Here is a 23,328-nt window from a genome sequence, read left to right as displayed (position 1 = left end):
GGACGCTCAAACACCTCTGACTTTGGAAACAGCTTTCCTGCAACCGTTGCCATGATCGTATTGAGGAAACACAGTCCGCTTGGCCATTTCTCGTCAGAAACGATCATCTTCAAACTACCCTAATTGTTACAAAATATATATATTTGAATAAATGAACAACATAGTATAATCGTTGTTCTCCTGTCTGCGGCACTGAGCAACGACTTTTCGACAGGTTAATATTTGAGACGTTGGAATTGACGCTGGCCCGTTCTACGTATGACAGCTGATTGGCACTGCACTGTTATTAGCAGCCATTACCCCTCTTTCGACATTGGAACTTTTTTTCCTATGGAACAATGTTACCTCTAGTGGACTCATCTGCGGTTCCACTGGGGTCTTATTAACGATTTGTCAGCTTCTGTTTTATAAAGCTATTCTGTAATTCTGTACTAAAAATGTGTGCACTGTGTTATACTGATCTGAGAGTAGAACTTATTTTCATTTTTCCCTTAGATATTGCATGCATGAACAAGGTGACGATAGTAAACCCATCGCAGAGCTTAGTGGGCCGTATCTGTCACAGTGAGCCTGTCTCAAGTAATATTTTTTATTTTATCAACTTTTCGAATCAAGATAAATAAGGGTCTTATTTTATGAAAAAATCCCTTGTTTTAAAGATAAAGATCGCACTTTTTTAATGAAATCAGGCTTAGTTTGAATCCCACGCATCTAGACGATCGTTCATGTCTTTAATTAGGGTGATTCAATTAAGATTGCCTTCACTACAGTGTATCTCCATTCTTAGTGAATCTGAAACAGGTACCAGGCACAAGACAAATATAAATCGAAGACAGGCTTCGATTTATATTTGTCTTGTGCCTATAAGGTAATTTGGTCAGTGATTTGGCATAATACTAAAAGGTCAACTAATAAGGCTAATGAGTTGAAAGTAAAAACGTCCTTTTTAGTATTAAGGACTGCGTAAGCCTTGAAGCCCGCCGTGTAAATAAAAAGTCTGCTTTGACATATTAGATTTTTGCAGATGTTAAGATGCTATCATCACGAATAATGAAAATAATTAGGAAAGTTTGTTAATTAGGCCAGGATAAATAAAGGATTTGTCCCTCATGTAGACCTAAAATCGATACTTATAAGGCTATTTTTTTTTAAATGGATTGAGCTACCTCATGATCACTACTTGTCATAATCATCACTATTCATTTTACACTCTAAACATTCATTTTCCATTATTCAATCAGTACACCTTCTGTACTCAAGACGATTGAATTTTGCAGCCTAGTCCGAATTTTTAGCGATGGCGCATTGCTTATGTCATTGTTAGTACGTCACCATCGTGGCTGATGAGGTTCTATACGTAAGCATCAAATAATTAAGCTGAGGTGAAATAATCAAGTTGCTCAAAATGATTTTGGTGTAAGCAAAAAGATTCTTTGAATTGAATCTACTATAAATAAATGTTCACGTTTGAGACAAGTTACAAGAAGCACACCTATGGAGAGTTGAAAAAATTGTTTATATTTGTTGTCTTTCGTATTCGTCGTAAACGTATTCGGTCAATTAGGTGTTAAACCTAGGCCATTTTGATTTTGAGCCGTAATTGATAAATCTCTTGAGTCCCTATGAAAATGGAAAATTTCCTTAGGTGTCCGTCCGTGCGGCGAACGTTTTGTTTCATCAAAGCTAACTGATCTGTCCATGTTCGCAAAGCTACGCTTGCATGAAAGCTTCTATACAAGGTAGCAAGCTAGATCAGTTTGTCGCAGGTCTGTTAATCTTCCACCCCACACAAACGAAGATATTGTTAATATGTTTCTGGCCGTTCGCAGTATTTCACTCGTCTAGATGAGGCAATCTACAAAACCATACGGCCCACTTGGCTACTTCAGAGCGCCGCTTTCGGACGTACATCCTCGGTTAAATAAGGCTTGTTGTTTATGGCCGTCCCTAATTTGCCTGACTCGGAAGTACTAAAACAAGTTATTGTTTGACGTTTCAAAATCAAAAACAGTTAAAAATTAAGTTAAAAACAAAAGCTCAAACATTTCTGCTGTGATGGTCAATTGATTTTCTTTCCCTCCTCCAAGTTTCTTTCCCTAATAATTTTCAAACTTCTTTAAAGTTTCAGTTAAGTATCTTTTATTGTAAAAAACATATCTCAAGACATTTTTGGCTTTACTAGCAGATGTTTATACTTTTTTTCTACTTGAACTCTCTGTCGAGCTAGATCAACCAACTAACCCATAATTTCTGTAAAACTCGACAGATCTTCGAAAAGCCATATGCAAAAATAGATCGACTGAGTTTCAACTAGGGCATTATCTAAACGATTTCAGCTTTGCTCTAATACCGAGGGGCTGAAAGTGGTATTATTTAGCAATCACAAAGATCCCATGTTTCGAAGGCAAAAACATGCGGACCATGGCGACCGAAATTACAACAATGTATATCGCCTCATTAGAAATACTGAAAAAATACGGTATGAGGCAAAGGTATAAAAGCCGATTGGAGGCATCAGTCAATGAATTATGCTCAGGTCTATTAAGGCATTTTCATAGATAGAAAGGTTTAAGTGCGGCCCCAGGGTCTCTTACTACGTTATCGCACACCTACTACTTAAATTGTCCGCATTTAATTTTCATGATTTCGGACACACAGGCGCGTTACACAGATACATCCCAATTCGGCATCCGATATAAAATTCTGCTGTATCCTAGTGCAGTGTAATTCGTAGAAAGCCGATCGATCGGTGCTGTTTTGTTAGACTCGTACTATATTTATTAACATTGACAGATAAATTTGGCTAACACTTCTAATAACAAAACATTTCTTAGACTGGTATGTACGGCGCAAGATCCTTTGATACGGTTACGAATAATAAAAATGAAAAAAAAAATGATCGATACGATAATTGACTGATCGAAAAGAACCTATGGTGACATCTGGCACAACACGATGAAGGTACCAGCTATAGTTGATCGCACCGCGTCGAAGTCCAGCATTTGCATCGATGTCTATCGACTCATTGAACTTCATTCATTTTGCCTTTCCATCCTTGAAGAGGGGTAGTACCGCTGTAACGGGCAAGACACCAGGATTCGTCCGGTCAGTGTATTGATCACCGCACGTATATTGAAATCTTTCCCTGCACTAAACAATTAATCGGCCTTCAATTAGTAGCGTTTTCTATTTTGATTAGGCTGTTCGTCCAACAGTTTCTCAAGGTGAACGATGGACTACTGAGAGTATGGCTGAGCTGTTTGGCCTGACACTCCATTATTTGACACGGCTTAAGCTCGTGCTTACGTGTTTGAGCTCCTAATCTTAGAAACGGCTCGCATAAGTTGCTAAAAGATAGGATGGTAACAATGTTACGCCTCTGAAGAATCGTATGAAAGAAACTGCAACACTTTCGATTCAAGTGAGAGGAGCGGAAGCGTTCTTTGAGATTGGTTGCTTGATCCTCTATTATACAATATGTACAAGTATACTCAGCTTATCGTAGTCGTGGTAGTGGTAGTAGCTTGTGAACCGTCTATGATGTGAGGAACAGTGAAATCGATAGCAACTTATGTATGGCCTTGACAGGCAGCCGCGTCAACCATGCAAAAAGCTGAATCTTTGTTCACTCTACGATCGACAACAAAATATAGCAACAGTAATAACACAATGCGTTCAGAACTTATTTTATATCTGACACCTATAGAGGACTAAGTAGCCATAGCGTAATATTAAATGAAACTTATCTTGGCCTTCTCTTTAATCGCGTCAAGTAAATACATACATATATATATATATATAAAGCAAAAGTTCTATAAATCTCTCTAAAAATACAATAAGTAAAACGTTCTAGGAAATATCGACTCGTGGCTATAAAGCATCGAAGAAGAGTACTGTATAATGAGATACGGAATTTAGGAGTCACGATAATTTCAGGTTATTAATCGCGAGCGTCTTCTCTACCACTAGCAAGATTCAGCGAATAAAATAGGAAAAAAAAAACACTTCGTTTGTGTTACATGCACTTGCGCTACAGTATCACTACTCGTTTTTATATATTTATTCCACTTCTTGCGCACCATTAAAAAACTTTTTTTTTGTCTATTATAGTTCGCTAGAACGACTCGCCTTCGCTGATGTAATATTTAACCGACTGCAAGATTTATGATACTCGGTGTAAGCCTTGTTTCCTATGCTTTACATTACGATAGCTGGGAATATCTGGGATTAAAACGGACTATCATACAGAACAAGACATAATTCTCGGGGGTCACCGAAAGATGGTACTGCTGAAGACGCAGTTACAGCAAATCCCGTGTATTCGCAAAACATCGTAACTTAGATGGCTCAGTACGTAACGGGACTAGTCTCATACTTCCAAGTATTTTCATTCCAGATGCAAATGATATCGTTTTCAGAAGGCGAGCCGTGAAAATCTGATCGTTCGAGCGGATTTTTCAGCGGGAAACTACAGCAGTTTGAAACAACAGTATATTTGGTAAAGGTCCTACTACTCGAAACGCTGTAAAACTTCCAGCAATGAAATTTTGGATTTGAAAATGAATCTTGTGAAAGACGCCCTGCCCTCTAAAGGCGAGTACCGAAGCATTGAAGGCTCTTATAGAAGCCTATCTAAGGTGCGTCCACCGGTGTGAACGTTTTTATTATGCTAAGGTAAAGGTTATGTACAAGTAGCATAGCTGTTTGCATGAACATGGTAAAACTTTAGGCAGATGGGTGTCGTTTAGTTTGAGCAAGGATCGAAAATAAACGTGGAGACGCTTGCTTCTCCTTGCCTCCACAATACAACATCAACACATTCTTTTACTAAATCATGATTTCTCATTTAAAAAAAAGGGGATCGCGAGCGATCACTTAAATGGGCAAATAAACCTTATGATATCCAAAACCGGTGTTGTCCTTGATGATGACATTAATCCTAGCTTGTCGATTACTGCCAACATTTGCAGGATATCATGATCAAGCTGTGCATTAACCGGCTATAAGCCACTGCTGTTGAACGACAGCCCTTGACTCTCACACCGCGAGGACCAAGAATGCAGATGTTACCGTTAAAGGTTTTTCGGCATCCACCATACTCGCCAGGTATCTTAATAACATTTTAATAAGAACATCATTCAGATCTCACCATGATGTCGAAATCCCCTTCCGGGAACTCATAGGCTCTCCTAGATTTCTTTTAAGTAAGTTAGACAATAAAGGGAGATATTTTTAGATTAAAATTAATAGAACTAGTAATTAGAGTGTACCATGTCACGTTTAGTTAATGCGCTCAATAAACGTAGATCGTTTACTAAAAGGTAATTTGTAAATGAATTTTATCATATGTTAATGTTAACGTCGTTATGTACAAGCAGCACGCAGGTGGCGATGCAACGGGAGTACAGACGTCACTTCAATTCATTGTACTTGTTTGTTATTGTTTTGTCTATCAATGGTGGATCATCATACGTGCTGGTGGGTTAGTTAATACATTCATGACCCCTTGCTCTTACTATAGTCACAAAAACACCTATCGAACAATGTCCACTGATCTTTTCTAATATTACGGGCAATCACAATTCAACTTCGTAATAAGCATTTTTACTATGTAACTAAGCTATTGTCCAAATTACTGAAGCTACTCTCGATACAAAATAAATTGATTCCAGCACGTTTCCGTTCCACTTTGGAGAGCATTGAAGGGCCACATAAACATTGCCTTATCCATCATTTCATGTACTGTCTTGGATTATTCTACTATTATAATTGGCATACGTTTAAGTTACTCGCGCAAGTATATAAAATAAGTAGAAGTAAGTAGAAAAATAAGTCTCATGCATGTTTGAGCTGACAAAGTTTCGACTATCCCGCCGCGACTTGGACCCGCGCCTGATTCATGGAGCGAATATGCTCGTTGTATATCTTTACGCGATCTGTTGTCAGTTTTGTAGCTTAACAAGAATACACTATCTTCGCGAAAAAACAGGGTGCCCACTGTCAGAATGTGCGACGTGTAGTGTTTCCGGAAAGCCTGTTGTTATGTTGGAGCTCCTCCGTTCGCCCGGATCTCCGTTGGTGCTACTAGTTCGGCAAGAGCGGCTCCACCTCGTTGTTAACCTGTGTTCCCGTTCTGTGAAGTCAAAATTGTATGATTGTTAAAAGAGATAAGTGATTTGCAAAATTTGAGATAGGGATCACTATCAGATGTGGTCTGTGTGATACAAATTTTGCATTTTTTACACTAGCGTAACTTCAGCTCTTCATCGCAACGTTCCGGTGGATTTTCGTGTAAAAAATTGGTATTCGCATTGGATGGGTGTAGATTTTGTTTTGCCTCTATTGTACGTCCGTTTTAACTTTTCTTACAATTGTTTCGGTGACCTAAGGATAATTTGCTGTACGAAGCAGGAACGCCACGGAAAAATGCCTCGACTGATGAATGATTACCGTTGAGCTATCCACAGGGCCATCCTGACAGCAGCTTCTGGAAACGTGTCACGTATAAGAAAATTGTTGAATCCTTGAGGTTTGAGGTCTGTATATTTTATTAGGGTGCTCGTATCAGCAATGCTCATACCGGCTCCCCACATTTAGGGTAATCTTTTTAGTAATTAATAATTCATGTAATTCTAACAAGACAACGCCTTTCTACTGTGGGCGGGTAGGACTTACTTTCCCAGGCGAGCATCCTGGTGAATTGTTTGGCATGGTCTCTGGATGACTACCTTGTTTAGTAGTGGTTTATTTTCACCTTACAGATTTGACAAACATTGTCCTCTGCATCGTCCTTAATTGTAGGCTAATATATTGTATTTCTAACGCAGCCGGACGTTGCATTATAAGCTAATGTAATTTATGTGCCCCGCGCCTGAACTCGGTCCCGAGATCAGATAGAATTATTAATGCTCGTCTTGCTTTTACTAGCTAGTTATATACTATTAGTTGATTCCGTATGCCCCAGTGTAACAAGGTTCTTGTAGCGTGCTTTTATTTGTTGAGCCAATCTTCCTGAGTTTCTCTAACCGACTTGACTCCCCATGGAAGTATCTGCTTTACTGGCAAAAATTGCGTCAGAATACCCGCCATTTTCATTAAAACTCCCCAAAGATCCGTTCCATATAGCGAGCCTAAATGATATTGAGAAGCAATGAAACCTTCCTAGACAATAATCGTTACCGTTATTCGTAATGGCTAAAAGCTTCTGAGTTGTTTGTTGCATACGTATTTCTAATGCACATATGCGTACTAACTGGCTTGTGCGATAAGGCCTATTTGATAACCTAGGTGTTACGAAAGCAATTCGTTGCAGTACTTGCACAAAGGCCGCCAGTGTTCTAGAGCTCAGCTTGACAGGAAGTGGTCGGCATCCAGATGACCGATTACCGATACCTCCGCTTCGCGAAATGAACTTCGATGAACTCAGCTTCGCTCTTCGGCGAGACTTAAATACAATAGGCAAGATTTGCACGATGCACACACACACTGTAAAAAGATAACTAGCCCTCATTCAGCTTCGTGCACTCTTATGATGGGTGAATGCGTGACGACGTGTAAGCTCGTTTGCTTTGAAGAAAGCATCATTTCGTAGCATACGGCGTATATCTTAGATCCTTGGAAACTGCCCCACTACTAGTTGAATTTGGCAAGATGTCTGCTAAACGACGCATCTAAGCACTGAAATTATCTGAGCTTCCCAAGGGTCCTTTCAATTATAACCGTCCCGTAGATTCTTTTAACTGATGTGTACAAATGTCCCTAGAACGCGAACCCAACAGCCACAAGGCGATCGGAAACCGACAACGGCATAGTGTCACGAGGAGGCTTACGAAGTCGAGTACCGTGAGCCTGGCGTCAAACCTTCTTCGTGGTTATTCTTCGGCTCTGTTCGAAACAGAGCTTGCCTAACAAAGACATGACAATGTTATAATAAATATGGAAAGCTTCCGGCGAAACTCTCATTGCGACTTTCATCAAATCTTGGCTCGTACAATTTGTACCTGTATACATATATATGGTAGGCCATATAGGTTAAACGATTTAGATTACAAAACAGCCACAAGAAGCACGCGATTAAATTGTTTTAATAATGAAACCAAGTTTATTTATGTACAAAAGATCTGCAGTCAAATATATTGTTATTATTAAACAATATTTAGTATTTACACTCTGTACTTCAGTAGACAGCCATGTTCGCCCACCCCTACAGGCGAAAACCCAATATCTGTTCATTGACATTATCATTCGCTACCGAAATATCGAAGTCGTCCATCTGAAGTCACCTATCCAAGATAAATTACTACAGGGCCATCTTCATGCTGCTATAGTTCCATCTTATTTGTATCATCGTAAAATTTATATTTTTCAATTAATATGTATGTTCTACAAAAATACGTTATTTCGTTTATGTTTGACAACACGAATTCTACTGTTCCGTCATTTTTCTTCCTCATTATATTCATGGTCTTCACTGGTTGATTCGGTACTATGGCAATGGTCGTTTGTCATTTGTGCTACAGTTAATGATAGTGGTATCTCGTCGAATAATAATTGTTTTGCATACAAACATTACGAATGGGTCGCGTTTCCATCTTATTTTATTTAATTATATCGAACGCTATCAATAGGTGTCCGCCCAACGTCATTCATCGTAGTACTTAACACGTTCACGTTCCCTTATCGTCATGCCTTCCTGACTTCCGCAGTATTTAGTTACTATCAAGTGAATGTTCGCACCGGCAGTTGAAATCAATTGGCGACTATCTGTTGTCGTTGTTGTAGATAATGTTGATTTTTTTTTCTACTTTTCTGTAGTCACTCCGTTGCCGTCCTCGTTGCACCGATATGTACTAAGCCGTTTTATTTAGCAACAATAATCTGATATTTACGACTTGCCTCTAGCTCTCTGGTTTTTTTTTTTTTGCTATGCCAGCTCACTGTTGTTTGTACTTCTAGCTTGAGTCGTCCATTTATTAGATAGTAGTTAGCGTACACACGCTAATCGATGCTATATCTGACGGGTTGACGATCGGTTAATAGGGAACCTATTTTAGCCACGGCTGGCTGGAGTGTCCGTGCATGAACGCCTCTGGTGATCAGAAAACTTGTCAGTCGGTGTCATCTCGGTGTCGTTGTGGCGTATGTTTTTCATGTTTTTACTATCTGAGGTACGTGTATCTCGGGCTGTGTGTCTGTATCTAGTAAAAGTGAAGCTCAGAGAGCAAGAAAAGGCTACGGATTTGTAAGTCATCGAAACAACAACGCCCGTTAATTAATCGTGTTAACGTATTTAATACTTGTTAGTCGGACCGAGATGACATCTATAAAAGTGTTCCTGACAAAAAAATAACGTGGGCAATGAACTACCGCTTCCGAGTCACTCAGGCGAGCGTTGCAAAGGAGGATTTTAAACATTTCGATTTAAAACAGCATCCTGGAACAACAGGATCTAAACAAATCTATTTTATGAATCGTTTGTCAGAATGCGTCAGTATTAAACGTGCCTGCGCACAGAAGTCCGTGGTCAAGATAGCTGTTGCCAAATTAATGGGTATGTTGAGTATTTCTGAAATGAGAAAGCTTCTATGATTTTACTGCTCTATTCCAATGACCCATATAGCTTAATGGGCTATTATTTTTCCCATCTTCTCACTGGGCGTTCCGACAGATGGGGACAACTGTTCGTTACTGTATCGCAGGCGGATCCACAACTCAAAATTCTAAACAAGTCATTTTGTTCCTTTGTCTAATTCAGAGAGAGAGAGAGAGAGAGAGAGAGAGAGAGTGTGAGTGAGAGTGATAATAAAAGTAAAAAAAAAATGCTTACTCGAACTTGTTGGGCGCCATTTCGTCTGATTTTAAGGTCCTCTGTGCAGGACCGAATTACACGGATCAGATTATCAGCGTGATATGAGGATCTCTTCGAAGTGTTTGCCTTCCAAATAAACGTATACTTGTAGTACATGAAGCCTTACAGATCATATTAATTTGATTTTTTATCGCCGTTAGTAGCAGCAGTGCCCATTTATGCAGCTACCTCTGACGTCCCTTCTCAGGCGTGCACGACAATCATTTGGCTTTGGTCGCTGTTATTGTTTTCCACTTATAATCTGCGTAAAAAAGAAGGCGCATCATGGGTAAGCAACACTGCGAACTATGCGGAAATGGTCGAGATATTTGTGCCAGTTTCTGGGCAGTGAGTGCGACTGTCTGAAAAGCAGCGGTCGCAAATGTAATCCGCGAAGCTGAGGCGGACGATCCACCGAGAGAGGAAAGAAATTAAATTACAAATAGGGAAACGGATCGTCCGCCAGATACCATTCCCGAACACTCGTTTATATTTTTTCATAAAGTGGCCTTTTTTCATGCCACCCGATGCCTTCACCAGTCAGCGTACGCCTGTCACAGCAGGGGTAAAAAATTGAATAAAAAGCTCAGCATAATCAATTGCTCTTGTCCACCTCTTCCTTATCTGGGATGATCGTTTAAGAAGCAAATGCAGCCTTCAGGTTCTTCTTCAGCTGTACCCTTAACTAATACACCTGCTGTTACTGGCTTAGTAGATTTTATCGAGTACTCCTTTTATAGCCAGATTGCGGAGTGCGTAGCAAATGCTGGTTGGGGGTGACAAATCAATAAATTCGGCAGTTGTCTGTTTTTCTTCTATATTATCTATGATGTCTTGTCTCATATACTGTTGTCACTGTACTCGTGTTACTCGTATTTCTGTTACTGTGAGTGCTCGGCTCTGCAGAACTTCTTGTTAATTTTTATGACCTCACCCGTACGTCTATATTAGACGTGTGTGTGTGTGTGTGTGTGTGTGTGAGCGTGTGTGTGAGCGTGTGTGTGTGTGTGTGTGTGTGTGTGTGTGTATCTATATATATACACACTCAGACACACACACACACACACACACATATATAGAGCTCTGTACTATAATATCGTCTTGTCGACGCCAGGAAGTAGATGTGACACGAGTCTGGGTCTTTCGTTGAGATGTGTGCGATTCTCTTGACAGGAACAGCAGCAACGGATTCGGCAGTCAACGAGTAATAATTTGAATGACACAATGGATTTAGTTGATGAGGTCGACATCGTTGGTAGTTAGGATGATGGTATTTCTTAGACGATCCGCTAATTTTAGCGGGCGCTGTGTTCGATCCAGTTACTCATGTCCATATCGGCGAACGATTCGCACGGAATCTCAGGATTATTCTCACTGACCATCTGCAGTGACCACTGCTGAGAGAACTGCTGACCTATACTATTATCGCAAACAATCTTGGCCATCGTGATCTTACGGATCTGCGTCAACTGAGCTGAAATCACAAACGACCAAAATAGGGATCATATTTATGTATGTCAGTGTCAGCACTGCAACACTCCAACAATATATATATATATATATATATGCTCGAAATATATCTACGGCCTTTCGAAACTAATCTTAGTTGTTGATATATGAAATGGGACCGGTTAGGACGAGTGATTTGCTTCAACACATTGCAAGTTATGGTGCATGTAAGTTAGAAGTAGATTAAATTAGCTGATGAAGTAAGTTAGAGAATTAAGCAAGAGAAAAACGAAAACTAGTGCACTAATTCTGTTAAGTTGGATTCAGGAACTAGACGATTACAATAAAACTGCAGGCTCGCTTGAAGTAAGGGTGTTTACTGCCGCCCAAGGATGCGACTAATTTGGTAAATATGCAAAAAGTAAAGGACGACGAAGCGTTGCAAAGAAGCCGAGAAGCTGAAAATTGATTAGACTCTCACACATAAAAATCTAATGTCAGATGTTTGGAATTGCGGTTTTTCTGAAGGTAATCAGCCGTCCTGCCAATTGCTGCTGGGTCGACGGACCAACGATTCTGGGAATAAAATGTACTACTCACAAGGCGTAAAAGATCCAGCTTGTCCGCCATGTTCGTAGTAGAAGCGGTCACCATACTTCAGTCTCCAAAACTGGATTCCCATAATGCAGCCAAAGGTAGGACCAACGACTCCTCCTGGCAGCTGGTACTCAGACACACCACCAGTGAACAGATCAATGTCGTTCACGTGACTGTAACCACAATATAAAAACAAAATGACAACGAACAAACGCGAGAGTTATGTTACCATCTGTATAACCTGTATAGCTACCAATAACAATAACTTGATCGCCCGCTTTCCATGCGAATAATGACAGATATGTGAAATCGTTATGCTCCTAGACAGGTGTTTAGCACTGGTACGGTACCTACGAAACTACGAAAGTAATTTACCAAACCGTAGAACAACTTCGAAAAATCTAGAGGAAAACATTTGAAACGTATTGCGTTCCGTAGTTCGAAGTAGTTATTCTAGTGCATGCATCAATATCAGGTCGCAATCTGTTCAAGTTTTGGGACAGCCCTATTCTCTTTTGCTCCGCTGAACTTCTCTATTCCGTTTTGGTTTGACTTGAACTCTACTCAGTTTCGAAAGTCCTGGTATAGAATGACAATTTGCCTTTTTTACCACGCCTCTTGGACCATTGTGGTACATGTAACTAACTATATAATGACAGCAAGTCTGTAATCCTTGACACTGGCGATCCTTTCGATTTGCTCGACCGTCGTGTATATACCCGTCCACTTGATTAAGGACGTCCAGGGCGTTCTCGTCGTTCAAGATGACTTCTCTTATTACCCTCTAGAGCCCCTGCTTGATTTATTAAAGGGAAAAGGGCCCGAAAGGAATCAAGCCTGCAGAAGCATTACAATCTCGCGGAGTCACTTATCAGGAATGGCAGAGTTTGGAAACAGCAACAGCAGTCCTACCGACACGGACACTAGTGCCAGGGCCAGAATAAAGAGGACCCCCTCTACACTGTTCGCAATTGCAAACGTTGCTGCAAGAATAGAGAGCAGAAGCACTTATAACACTTCTATAAATGGACTGATGCGTCGTGGCAAACGCCATTCTGTAGTTAGTGTGTTTGTGTGGACGTGAAAGGACATAACTGCTTATTTTGTTCGGCCAACATTTATGAAGCTGATCGAGGATGCGAGAACGTTTTTTTAGCCTCCTTGGGTTCGATTAACTAAGGCTTTGATTTTTCTAAGCAGTCCGCCTGCTGCAAAGACAGGCGGGCACGTAAATGTTTGTGTAACTCATTCAGCTATAAAAAAAAATTACTTTTACTCCAAAAAATAGGAGTCAATTGTATAATAATATCCAAAGCACACAGGACAACTTGTGTTGCAAAAGAAACTAGGAGTGAAAAAATCTCCCATCCAGTTGGTGCAAGTCCCGCCGTTAGTTAATTAATTCCCCAGTCAGGTGACTTCGGCCCACTTCAATGCATAGTATCAGAAATGCTGAGAAAATCACTTAGCAGAAGGAGAATTAATATGGTGATATTGTCTAATAATCAACGTTGCTCTATAATGATCGACTTCTAAACTTATTTCCTGTCTACAAAGGTATAAGCGAAATACTTACGAAGTGCCGGGGATTTTTTTTGTTAAATTTTTTCTATACATTTTCTAAATTGAAAGCGGCAAGGAGTACTCACGCGTAAAGGCTCTCCAGACGCTCGCGGACAGGACGCGGCATGACATTGTCAAGGTCTTCAAAGGTATTGACCTCGATACCAAAGCATCCCTTGAGGTAATCGGTATATCCACGAAGACCGTGATCTCGTCCACGCTGAATGTTGAGGGCAATTAGATCAAGACCAAATGATTCATTGGAGAGACGATACAAGTGGTTGGTGACGTCATGTGTAATGAAGTTATCGAACACCTGCGAAGGCTGCTTCTGAAGGCCCCGCATGATCCTCTCCATTTTGCCGTGACGGAACTCGAACGGCTTGAAGAAGTTGTCTTGCAGCTTAATTCGCTTAATGTTACCGTGCGTGTCGACCTCCATAAAGTGCCCGTTAAGAATTGTATGGCCAAACCGGAACACAGCACCGGCAAATTCGTTGAGGATGGTGGGATCGATGTTTTTGTTGTATGTTGTGTAGCCATAGGGAAGTGTCTCCAGGCCAAATTCTCGATAGAATGCATCACCGAGGATAAGTGGAAGGAACTCCTGGTAGGTGATGTGTTGGATTTGGCCTATTACGATACGCCTAAACCGCACAGTTAATGTTAATCAATACTAATTATAAGCGAAGCTTTCCCACTAAAACCATCAGTTCGACATGTACCACCACCACCACCACGAAAAATGCCAAAACACAGGAAAGCTGACGCGTCGTGCGTTAATATATATCCATCGGTGAAACTATATCTGCGGATTAATAACCGTTCCATTGGCGGTCATTACACAACCATACATTACGCTTCCGCCTTTCTTTGCGTTCGATTTGTAGGTGAAGCTAATTAATAGATACATAGTTAGCATATTTTTATAGCAATGTACGTGGACCGTGAACAACTATAGACAGGCACATATTGAAGTCTACAAGATGACTGTAACTCGGTTTATTGTTTAATTTGTCACGGACAATTACCGACATATACCACATTGACTGTTACAGCAACACCCGCCTAAAACAAGATCAACCCCAGCCACCATTGATCAAACCAGGAAAGTTGGTCTCTGGGAAGAAGGAAGAGAACTCTGGGAGAGAAGAGAAGAAGATCTGGAAGCGCTGTTTTCTCTGTATCCGGCTCACTGGCCGGTGTGTCCTTTGTCAGAGGCGCTCCTACCACTGACACATTGCTGCTGCTGGTGCAGTATCCTCGATTGCCATACTAAATATTTGCATTGTCTATTCGTTCGTCACTTAAACGGACGTCTCTCCTAAATTTGATCATCACTTTCAGCGACGTGTCCAGCCTCACTTAAGCTACCCGCCTGTTTCCAAGACGCGGCCAGCTGTTGTTCGTGACTGACGCTTAACCCATCATTCACTCAACCGTTTCACTTCACAGCTCCAACTGAAGGTCCTGCCGTTACTTCTCCCTATGCCTCTAGAAGTTATGAACAAACAAAGATCGTCGTGGAGCCCGAAATCGTTCGACAAAACCGCTAAAGCCGGCTATGGGAAGAAGTAAGAACGACTTCAATATCCGCTCGCCAGCCAGCCAGCCAGCCGGCCGGCCGGCCGAGTAGAGGTGTAGAACAAGCTCCAGTCTACTTGCCATTTTTCCATTCTAAGCTATGAACACAATGTTATAATGGTCATATCTCTGATTCTTTCAAAATTGTCAGTGCGGCACGACAGTATAAATCTATCCATGTCACAACTTATTCACACATTCTACACAACGACAATTTATGATATTTAGCAACTGATAATAAGGTGAAACCCAATTGCAGATTATCAAGGGTTAGCCTATAGATATCGACCCAGAAAACTGAATACCATAGATATCTGAATATAAAAGGCAAAAAATCTAAAATACCGTGGCGGTAGCAGTTACAGCGACAAAAGCTGCTAGCGTCTGGCTCTTCAACCAGACAACTTTGCGTTGATTTTAGAGTCGATAGTTCAAACCTGAACATATTTACTTGGATACGTTCTCAGCAGTCAAAATTTCGAATCAGCCCACTATAGGGCAATCCTCCGCTTTCAAATAATTATTAATCATCAGACAAATCATTGTGCTACTTTAGCTAGCTGCGATGGGGTGCTTTGTTTGTATGCGTGTATTTTGTGGTTTTACTATATCGTAAGGCAACGAACAAATACGGAATCGTCGTTACGCGACTGCTGCAAGTAATAGCAATAAGGTGCTTATTTAGATATGATAACTTCATTAAATTTTATTGGTAAATATAATACTAAACAAATTTTGTCAATAAACTTTTTCATTTTATGCATTGAAAAAAACGCTCGACTAGATTTGCTTAAGCGGTGAGCAAAATGGTTCAAATGAAACGAAATTATAATGGTAAATATCCATCTTTCGTACGTACGATATCCATTAGCTGTCTACTGATGCAACTTACCTGGCTTCCTGAAATATCCTTTCATCTTCCCAGTGAGAGTTAAGGCGGGCCAATTTATCAGCAAGTCCATTGTGATGACGCAGCCAGAGTGTGTGCATGGCAGTGAGTCCAGGCTGTTCATTTACACGCTCGTCGCCTGTAACATGACGGCGTCATAGAAAAAAAGGAGAACAATCCTTGAGAAATTCTGCACACACCTCCCGTTCTAATTCAAAGACGAGGCACTGTATAGTGCTAATTTATTTATTATACTATCTATTTAGTAAACACGGACGGGTTTTTAGTCCCACCACGATCTACCTTGTATTCGTAGTTTGTAAATATTACCTGAGCCATACGAACGATCATGCACAGCGGGAAAGTCAAACACTATCCGATCAAACTCGTATGCATTTGACTAAGAGAAAGCCCACGCCGATGCGGCGTCAATCGAACGAAGAAGACCAAATAATATTTCCGCATACAATAAATTGGCTACTCTGTTACTCTAACAACTCTATACAATAAATTGGAGAAACTTTTATACCAGCTCTGAAGCAGAGATCTCCTTCCTCGGGTCGTGAGCACCTATCGCGGGTTGGATGGAACGAAGCAGGTAAAATCATGTCGCCCCTCTGTCCAACATCGAACTTGAGCCTCCCATCTCCAGCAAGGGTACGCAGACGGTACGTGTCCTCTTGATTGCTACCGTAAATATTTGAACCATCAATAAATGACGTTAGTGCATCAATCTGCTGGCGGGGACCTGAAAACGCATGTAAATAAACATGGATATAGTTTTAGATTTTTCTGAGAAAACGCTTCCACTCCTATTCTTCACAACTTACAATGCAGTTGCTGTTTGATAGCTAGACCTTAGAAATATTAATTCTGTAATACCATTGAGCTCAGAACACGAATTACAACTTATATCGACAGTCAAGAAGATTGTCAAATTTCTTTTTCAAAGACCAGATCATTATTTTTATTTTTTTCTTTACAAATATGTCGTATGTGACCAGAATTGTGATTATTTTTTATAGACAAACGTCTGGAACCCAGAATCTTAATGGCGGTCGCAATTAACTTCGCCTAATAATACCTGATCTCGACAAAACCTCAGAAACAGGCCCAAGCGAGCAAAGTAGACCATTTAAACGCAGATTGAAGTAATAAAACGGTGGATATTTCCAATGAGTTGGATAAAGATTAATTAATAGTATGTCCTAGTGTCGTATCTGTTTTAGTAGGGGAAGAGCATTGATATGACGAGTTTTTTAATATATTTATAAGACGGGGCCACAACGCGATATGCGGCGCGTCGATTAGCGCAATATCTTTACGCCTAGGCGATCCTAATGGAACACAGTTCCGTTGAACTTGTCTCTAGGAGGTCGACAGCTGGACACGTGAATTTTGTAGCGCCTTCTCTAAATGGACAAACTGGAAGCTACAAAAACTCCTAAGTTCGAATAGATATACAAGCAGAAGAAACATTTCAAGTAAGGATGAAGATTGAAGCTTTTCAATCAGATATTCTTCTCATGCACTATTGTCGGACAACTTATGTTTCTTAATAGTCGACTGTTTGCATAGACAAATGGTCGCCATTGTTCTTTGACGTTGCTGCGGTCGCGGAGAAGTCCTCAATTCCAGCATGAGTATTTACTTGAGCATTGGATTACACTAAGAGGGTCCAAGCCTTGCTCAAAAAGTGCGAGATGACGGAGTGGGGGTTATACCGACGATGACGTATATCGTCAGAAAAAGGGAAAGGACGTCAGCAGCGAACATAGTTGTACAAGCAATTCGTTGCTAGGCTGTAGAGCCGTGATGCGAATGCTATGATTTGCACGCATTCTAATGCGCCACCATTAGAATGCGTGCAACCACACCATGCGTACAATGCGTACCACCTTTTACTGTAAGTAGGTTTTCGTTGAGTGATTGCCCGGCCATGATAGGACCTATGACGAAAAACCAGCCTAAAGAATCAGTTCTTCACTTTAACACTGGCCTCTGTGTTGCTTTAGTGCAATAGAACAAAACGTAGGATCTCCTGCTGCTGCTGCTGCAGTCGATGGTAAACCACTGTTCGCATAATCGACTATTATCATATAATGTACACCTTCTCAGACCTCCAGCTTTTTATCCATTGAAGCCTGAACGGTAAAAACGAACAGATATATCTTTTCTTATACATACAATGCAAATAGACATTTTTTTTCGATACGTGTATTCGTATAGACACATGCTACAAATGTAAACAGGGACAAACATATGCCGCAGAGGCAGATTATTCCTGTCTAATTATATTTAGAAGCGTTATTTCAATGTGTTCGAAATATTAGGCTTCTGAAATTCGCGTTACCGGAATTACTAGTATACAATTACTTAAAGTTAATAACTTAACATTAAGGGACATGATTTATAGTGCAAGTACCGCTATTCTTTCTTAGAACCCAAACATATAACGGTTGTGAGGCCATTACTCACAGAATTAATGCGATATATGTTCATATGGACTTACCTAGAGCGCACTGGGGACAGCGAGCAGACCGTGGGAAGTTCATGCAGTGCTCTCCGTATTTGCTGAAGAACTTGTCATTCTCAGGAATATCGAACGAGAAGCATTTTGGATCATGGCGTTTGTTCGGAGAACAGCAATCAACGACGTCGTTTGGGTCTAATAAGGATAGTTAATTGACAATTTTCAAATTTTATAGGTAATTGGTTACTGGTTATATTTTCGATTTGTATATAGCCCGATGGCACGTCATGAAAACCTTCAAACATAAAGATTAAAATTTGATTTATTCACTAACAGCTCGAGTATGTAAATCACTATGACTGAAGCTTTAATACGAAAACTCACTTCCGAGATCCACAATTTCTTCAGGATGGCTCATGATCGGGGAGAGCGCAAAGTCATGGTCTAAGAACTGTCCCCACTGCATAAGCATGTGCGATACGTGTCTTGAGGGGCGATCCAGATCTACGTGGATTGTTGTAGATACCAGACGAGGATTTGGCAACTGAAGACCCGTCTCCGAAATTCGGGGCATCGACACTCCTAGAAGAAATAAATTGTCAACAGACAAACTATATGTTCGAGAGAAGTATTTTCGAGTGGTATTTATCCACTATGCAAGCCGCTTGAAGGCAAAAAGGGTCAAATGGGTATGGTACCCTATAACTCAGTTTACATAATTGATTACAAAGGTGTACGCGCTAAATTTACTGACGGAAACTTATATCTAGGATTTTCGAAAAAATGTTTTGCTTGTATCGGTAGTGAATGGCTAAATTAACCCAAAGGAAGATAAGGCCATATGTTTATATAACGCTATTGTTGTTAAAAATTTTGTCATTACATTCGCGAAGATTCTTCTATTCCATACCTAAATAGGTTCATTAATAGTAATTATTTTCTAAAAACGTCAATGAAAGGCACGCCTCATATGGCCTTACGTAAGTTTATGTTGCACAATACGAATAGCCTAAGTACTGGCACATGCACAAATCGTATTTTGTTTAAGAAGTAAAAAAAAAAAACAAATCAATAACTATTGTAATTTTGCATGACTCTGATGTAAATAATAATCCATGCTCAGTTATCATCCGTGATCGGATTCATAGTACTGTCGACAATGTTGTTTTATCCGGGTAATTCTTTGTGCTGTTAAAATCAATCTTGATAATAATCGCATCCGGTAGGTCGTTACTAAAAGTGATTATATGGTGTCCTCACGTATACACGTATTGTTTATAAACATAACCACACTGTGAGGTCACGTGATCCTCCCAGAGCTTTGATTAGCATGGATGGCATTTGGTTCCGAAACGTAATGGTTCATTTAGCCCCCAGGTTTGTTTTTCAGAATATAGCTTTCGCAGAGGCTAAGCTGGCTGTCATTTTTTGAAAGCGTACCATTTTTATTGTTTAGGAAAAGCTAGATGAAATACTTGACTGTTTCATAGGATTCGAAATTTTCAAATTTGGCTGGAAAGCGAAAATTGCCCTACCTATCTGACCTACGTACATCTCAAAAACTCTAAAGGCTTAATAATAATAAAAAAAAAAAAACTGTGAATCAACATTATTAGAAAAACGCTATTGTCCAATAAAGAAAACATACGCTCTTACCTATGTTAAAATATCTGATTTCATCAAAATTCTAGAGAAGCCTAAAACGTTTGCGAATGAATAATGCATCGTTCTGATTTTAAAACATAGTTTTAACCCTGAGTTTAACGAAATCATTGATAAAACAACTGTTAATTTCTACATTCTACAATACATGGCTGCTTCTGTAGAAACAATTCAATTTCAGCGTAGTAATCAGATTCTATAGTAAGAAAAGAACACTCAGCGACTAACAACTAGAACGAGAGGCCTTTGTAAACAGGATCGCACCCCTTCCCAATATCGTATGCATAGCATGTTTGTAGATCAGTGATGTGACGATGGTAAAGTTGATTTAACGACGCTGATGCAGTGGGCAACCGGGAGCACAAGTTGTCTCCTGATGCCCGTGGCTTGGCGTGGCGTGGCGGCCATGATTGTGTTCAAGATTAGCTTGTCGCTTCGTAGTCTCTATAATAAAGAGCCCCCGTTCCATGTCGCCCTAATCTCAACCCTCTAGGTAGAATACTGAAACAGGTGTAATACGCTGCAGGGCCTTGTGATGGCATAACCTTGAATAAAGAAAACCGACACGTGGATAGTATGTGCTTCTTCGGACGTTAAGGAAATAGCATTTTTCTTTATAACTTTATCCGTATGAAGGGAGTTGCGGTCGCTCTATAAGAGTACAACTTGCACCCAACCTCTGGTCCATTCACTGTTGATAACGGCAGGCTGTAGATTCATGCACTTTGATAAACATTTGATAATTTGGTGTTGTGATGCATTCTTGCTCAACTATAGCTTTCAAGCCTTCCGATGTCGTCGGTTTTCTGGCGTAACAATGATCTATACGATGTTCCCACAAGAAAAAAGTCATTTGGCGTCAGTTGTGGGAAACGGGCAAGGTATTCTACGAGACCCCTTCGTCCAAGCCATCGATTTAGAAGACTCTCACCAAGATGTAGTCCTACACCACGATGATAGCGTGCAAGTCCTCTATGTTATTACAACTAAAAATTCACTATTGTCATCAAAGTTCCCTTAAATGAGAGGTAAAACAAATTCTTGCAGACAATTGACGCCACCGTACACATTGTTCTGAGATACCCTGAATGTCCGTATACATCTACAACGAACCGTCAGCATAGCGGGGCGGCAACAGTCGTCGAAGACAAGTGAATGATTTTCCCCATTCAGCGTGCTCAAGGTTGTTGCACGATCCATCGGCCGTTCGGTAGGGTTTGTCGGAGCAAATTAGGTTAGAATGATGATGACACTGTTGCGCGGCGTGTTCAAGCTTTGATCCGGCGAGGTTTGCTCGTGCCAATCCGTGAAATTCGTCTTCCCAAAACATCTTCATTCTGAGACAAATATTCAATATTAGATTTATGAAATTCTGTTAATATACGTTTTTTACTGATAATATCGGGAAGGAAAAATGTTACCAATGATTTTTGCCTCTTTTCCAACCCTATCAGTGAATAAATACTCCTGATAAACTCTAGATAACAAAACCTATATATTTTACTAAATTCCTAGGTTACGTACTAAATATTCTGAAAGGACTTGCTAACTAAAAAAAAAACTACCGAACACGTAAAGAGGTTGATTTTGAATTTTACTTCTATTTGCTCTCGGCTATGCTGTGCTTTTCACAGATTTGATTAAAACGGAAACAACTTTCCCGTAAAGATTTACATCGAACGTACGGCCCAACGAGCACCCACGTTGTCTCACTAATATAACGCACTTTCTCGAGCGTATCGTAACGATATTGTACGGTACTTCCATTGTAAAATTTAACCTGCAGGCATATTTTTACAACGGAACTACCTTACAATACAGTCCGCTATTGCCCTTTTGGAAACCGTTTGGAGGAAACATACTTGTATACGTTACGAGTGCAAATGATGATGGATTTATCTTATCTTCAAATAGGTACATGGTGTATCCACGGTATTGTACTTAATAACAACATTTAGCTGGAAACACAATTTTCAGATTTAGTGCAGAGCGTAGCATAGTATACAGAGCTAAAGTGTTGGCTTGCTAGATTACTTTCGTCACTGAAAATGTTTGTTTGTATACGTGGCGAGCGCACTGTTTGTATTGGCATAGCTACGATCTATAATGCCATCATCAAATTCTAAGTATAGGCTTAGGACACTCTTTATTAGGACATGCATTTATACACACTAAAGTGGCAATTTGTGCCTTGGAATCTTCGAAGCTGTTCTCCTCGGCACAAACAATTATAGACCGAACCGATAAATAAGCATTACTACTCACTTTTTGGAAAGGATTTTTGTCGTTTCCTCGAAAATAGAAGACATATCGTCCATGTGTATTGCCTGTGATTTTGCAGCTCGAAACTGCATGTGACGTTGAGCCGCTGGGCACATCGGATATCCGTGGGCTTTATTCGATACTGAAATGCGTATAAGCGCCCCACAGCTGTAAGTCTCATAGTGGTTGTTTTGGACTTTATAATGACGGTTCTGAGTAAAATAATCTTTACGTTACGTGAGCGCACACGTCCATACAATACAGTACTTCGCTATATCCGGAAACCATGGCATATACTAACATTGCAGATGTCTTAACCATACATATATAAAAATCCATTCGAGTACATAACGAAAAAGATCTTTATTATCACAGGAGCACTAACAGAAAGGTCACATTTATAAATAGACCGAATAATTTCCTGCGAGTTAGTCTATACACCTGGATTTAGTGGTCTGAACAGTGCTAAATAACCTTCTAGGTTTCGTGACAAAGAAGAACAGCAAATATTTCACTATAGATGTTTGTGTTTTTTATGACGGAGCTCTTAAAAAAACCGCATCTTAAACGTTTCGTTAGTCTAATAGACTGACGATTTGTAGAAGAAAAAAACTTAGTAACGCATTGCGTCCAATTTGTTTGGTTAACCAAAATATTACAATTTATGTGAAAATTACAAACCCCTAAGAATAAGGGATTATGCGAATATTTGATAAATTCGATTAGGATCAATTTGGTTATGTTATCTTATCTTATCTTCTTTACTTAGAATTTAGTTTTCTCTTATATACGATAAAATCAATTTGCCTTCCGGCCTTTGCAAAAAAAAATTACTCCAGTTGTCTGATGGGTAAACCCTTACGAAGAACGATGACCACGAGCTTCTGCTAACGGTGTACCTAGCATGGTGCAGCAAGTAGCAGTACACCGAAATTTAATCACTAAGAACAAAACAACCATTGATAAATATATACATTATCAATTAAAGCTAGTATCAACGAG

At 40.1% G+C, this 23,328-nt stretch overlaps 1 protein-coding gene and 1 long non-coding RNA gene across 7 annotated transcripts in view; one reads left to right on the top strand and one right to left on the bottom strand.

Annotated features, from left to right (window-relative positions):
* The window catches only part of LOC111244952 (uncharacterized), an 86,329-nt gene extending 74,367 nt beyond the window's left edge, over window positions 1-11,962 (top strand). Inside the window, exons 3-5 of the long non-coding RNA XR_015322368.1 lie at window positions 4,419-4,593; window positions 4,971-5,106; window positions 11,825-11,962. This is a non-coding gene — a long non-coding RNA (uncharacterized LOC111244952). The remainder of the gene's footprint in view (window positions 1-4,418; window positions 4,594-4,970; window positions 5,107-11,824) is intronic.
* Window positions 8,079-23,328, bottom strand: part of LOC111245965 (chorion peroxidase-like) — a 94,670-nt gene continuing 79,420 nt past the window's right edge. For 5 of the 6 annotated variants that reach the window (XM_022795027.2, XM_086981775.1, XM_086981776.1 and 2 more), the window contains 9 exons: window positions 22,330-22,468; window positions 21,178-21,401; window positions 18,787-18,984; window positions 18,442-18,597; window positions 16,459-16,677; window positions 15,933-16,068; window positions 13,543-14,103; window positions 11,897-12,066; window positions 8,079-11,321 (listed from right to left, as the gene is read on the bottom strand). In XM_022795027.2, the coding sequence (XP_022650762.1) occupies window positions 11,143-11,321; window positions 11,897-12,066; window positions 13,543-14,103; window positions 15,933-16,068; window positions 16,459-16,677; window positions 18,442-18,597; window positions 18,787-18,984; window positions 21,178-21,401; window positions 22,330-22,468 (1,982 nt within the window). In that variant the 3' untranslated portion in view covers window positions 8,079-11,142. The remainder of the gene's footprint in view (window positions 11,322-11,896; window positions 12,067-13,542; window positions 14,104-15,932; window positions 16,069-16,458; window positions 16,678-18,441; window positions 18,598-18,786; window positions 18,985-21,177; window positions 21,402-22,329; window positions 22,469-23,328) is intronic. The other variant, XM_086981779.1, reaches the window with a different exon arrangement.

The sequence above is a fragment of the Varroa destructor genome, unplaced genomic scaffold (assembly GCF_002443255.2).
Source record: "Varroa destructor unplaced genomic scaffold, Vdes_3.0 BEIS01000002.1, whole genome shotgun sequence".
NCBI lineage: Eukaryota > Metazoa > Arthropoda > Arachnida > Mesostigmata > Varroidae > Varroa > Varroa destructor.
This window is presented reverse-complemented; position numbering and strand designations above follow the sequence as displayed.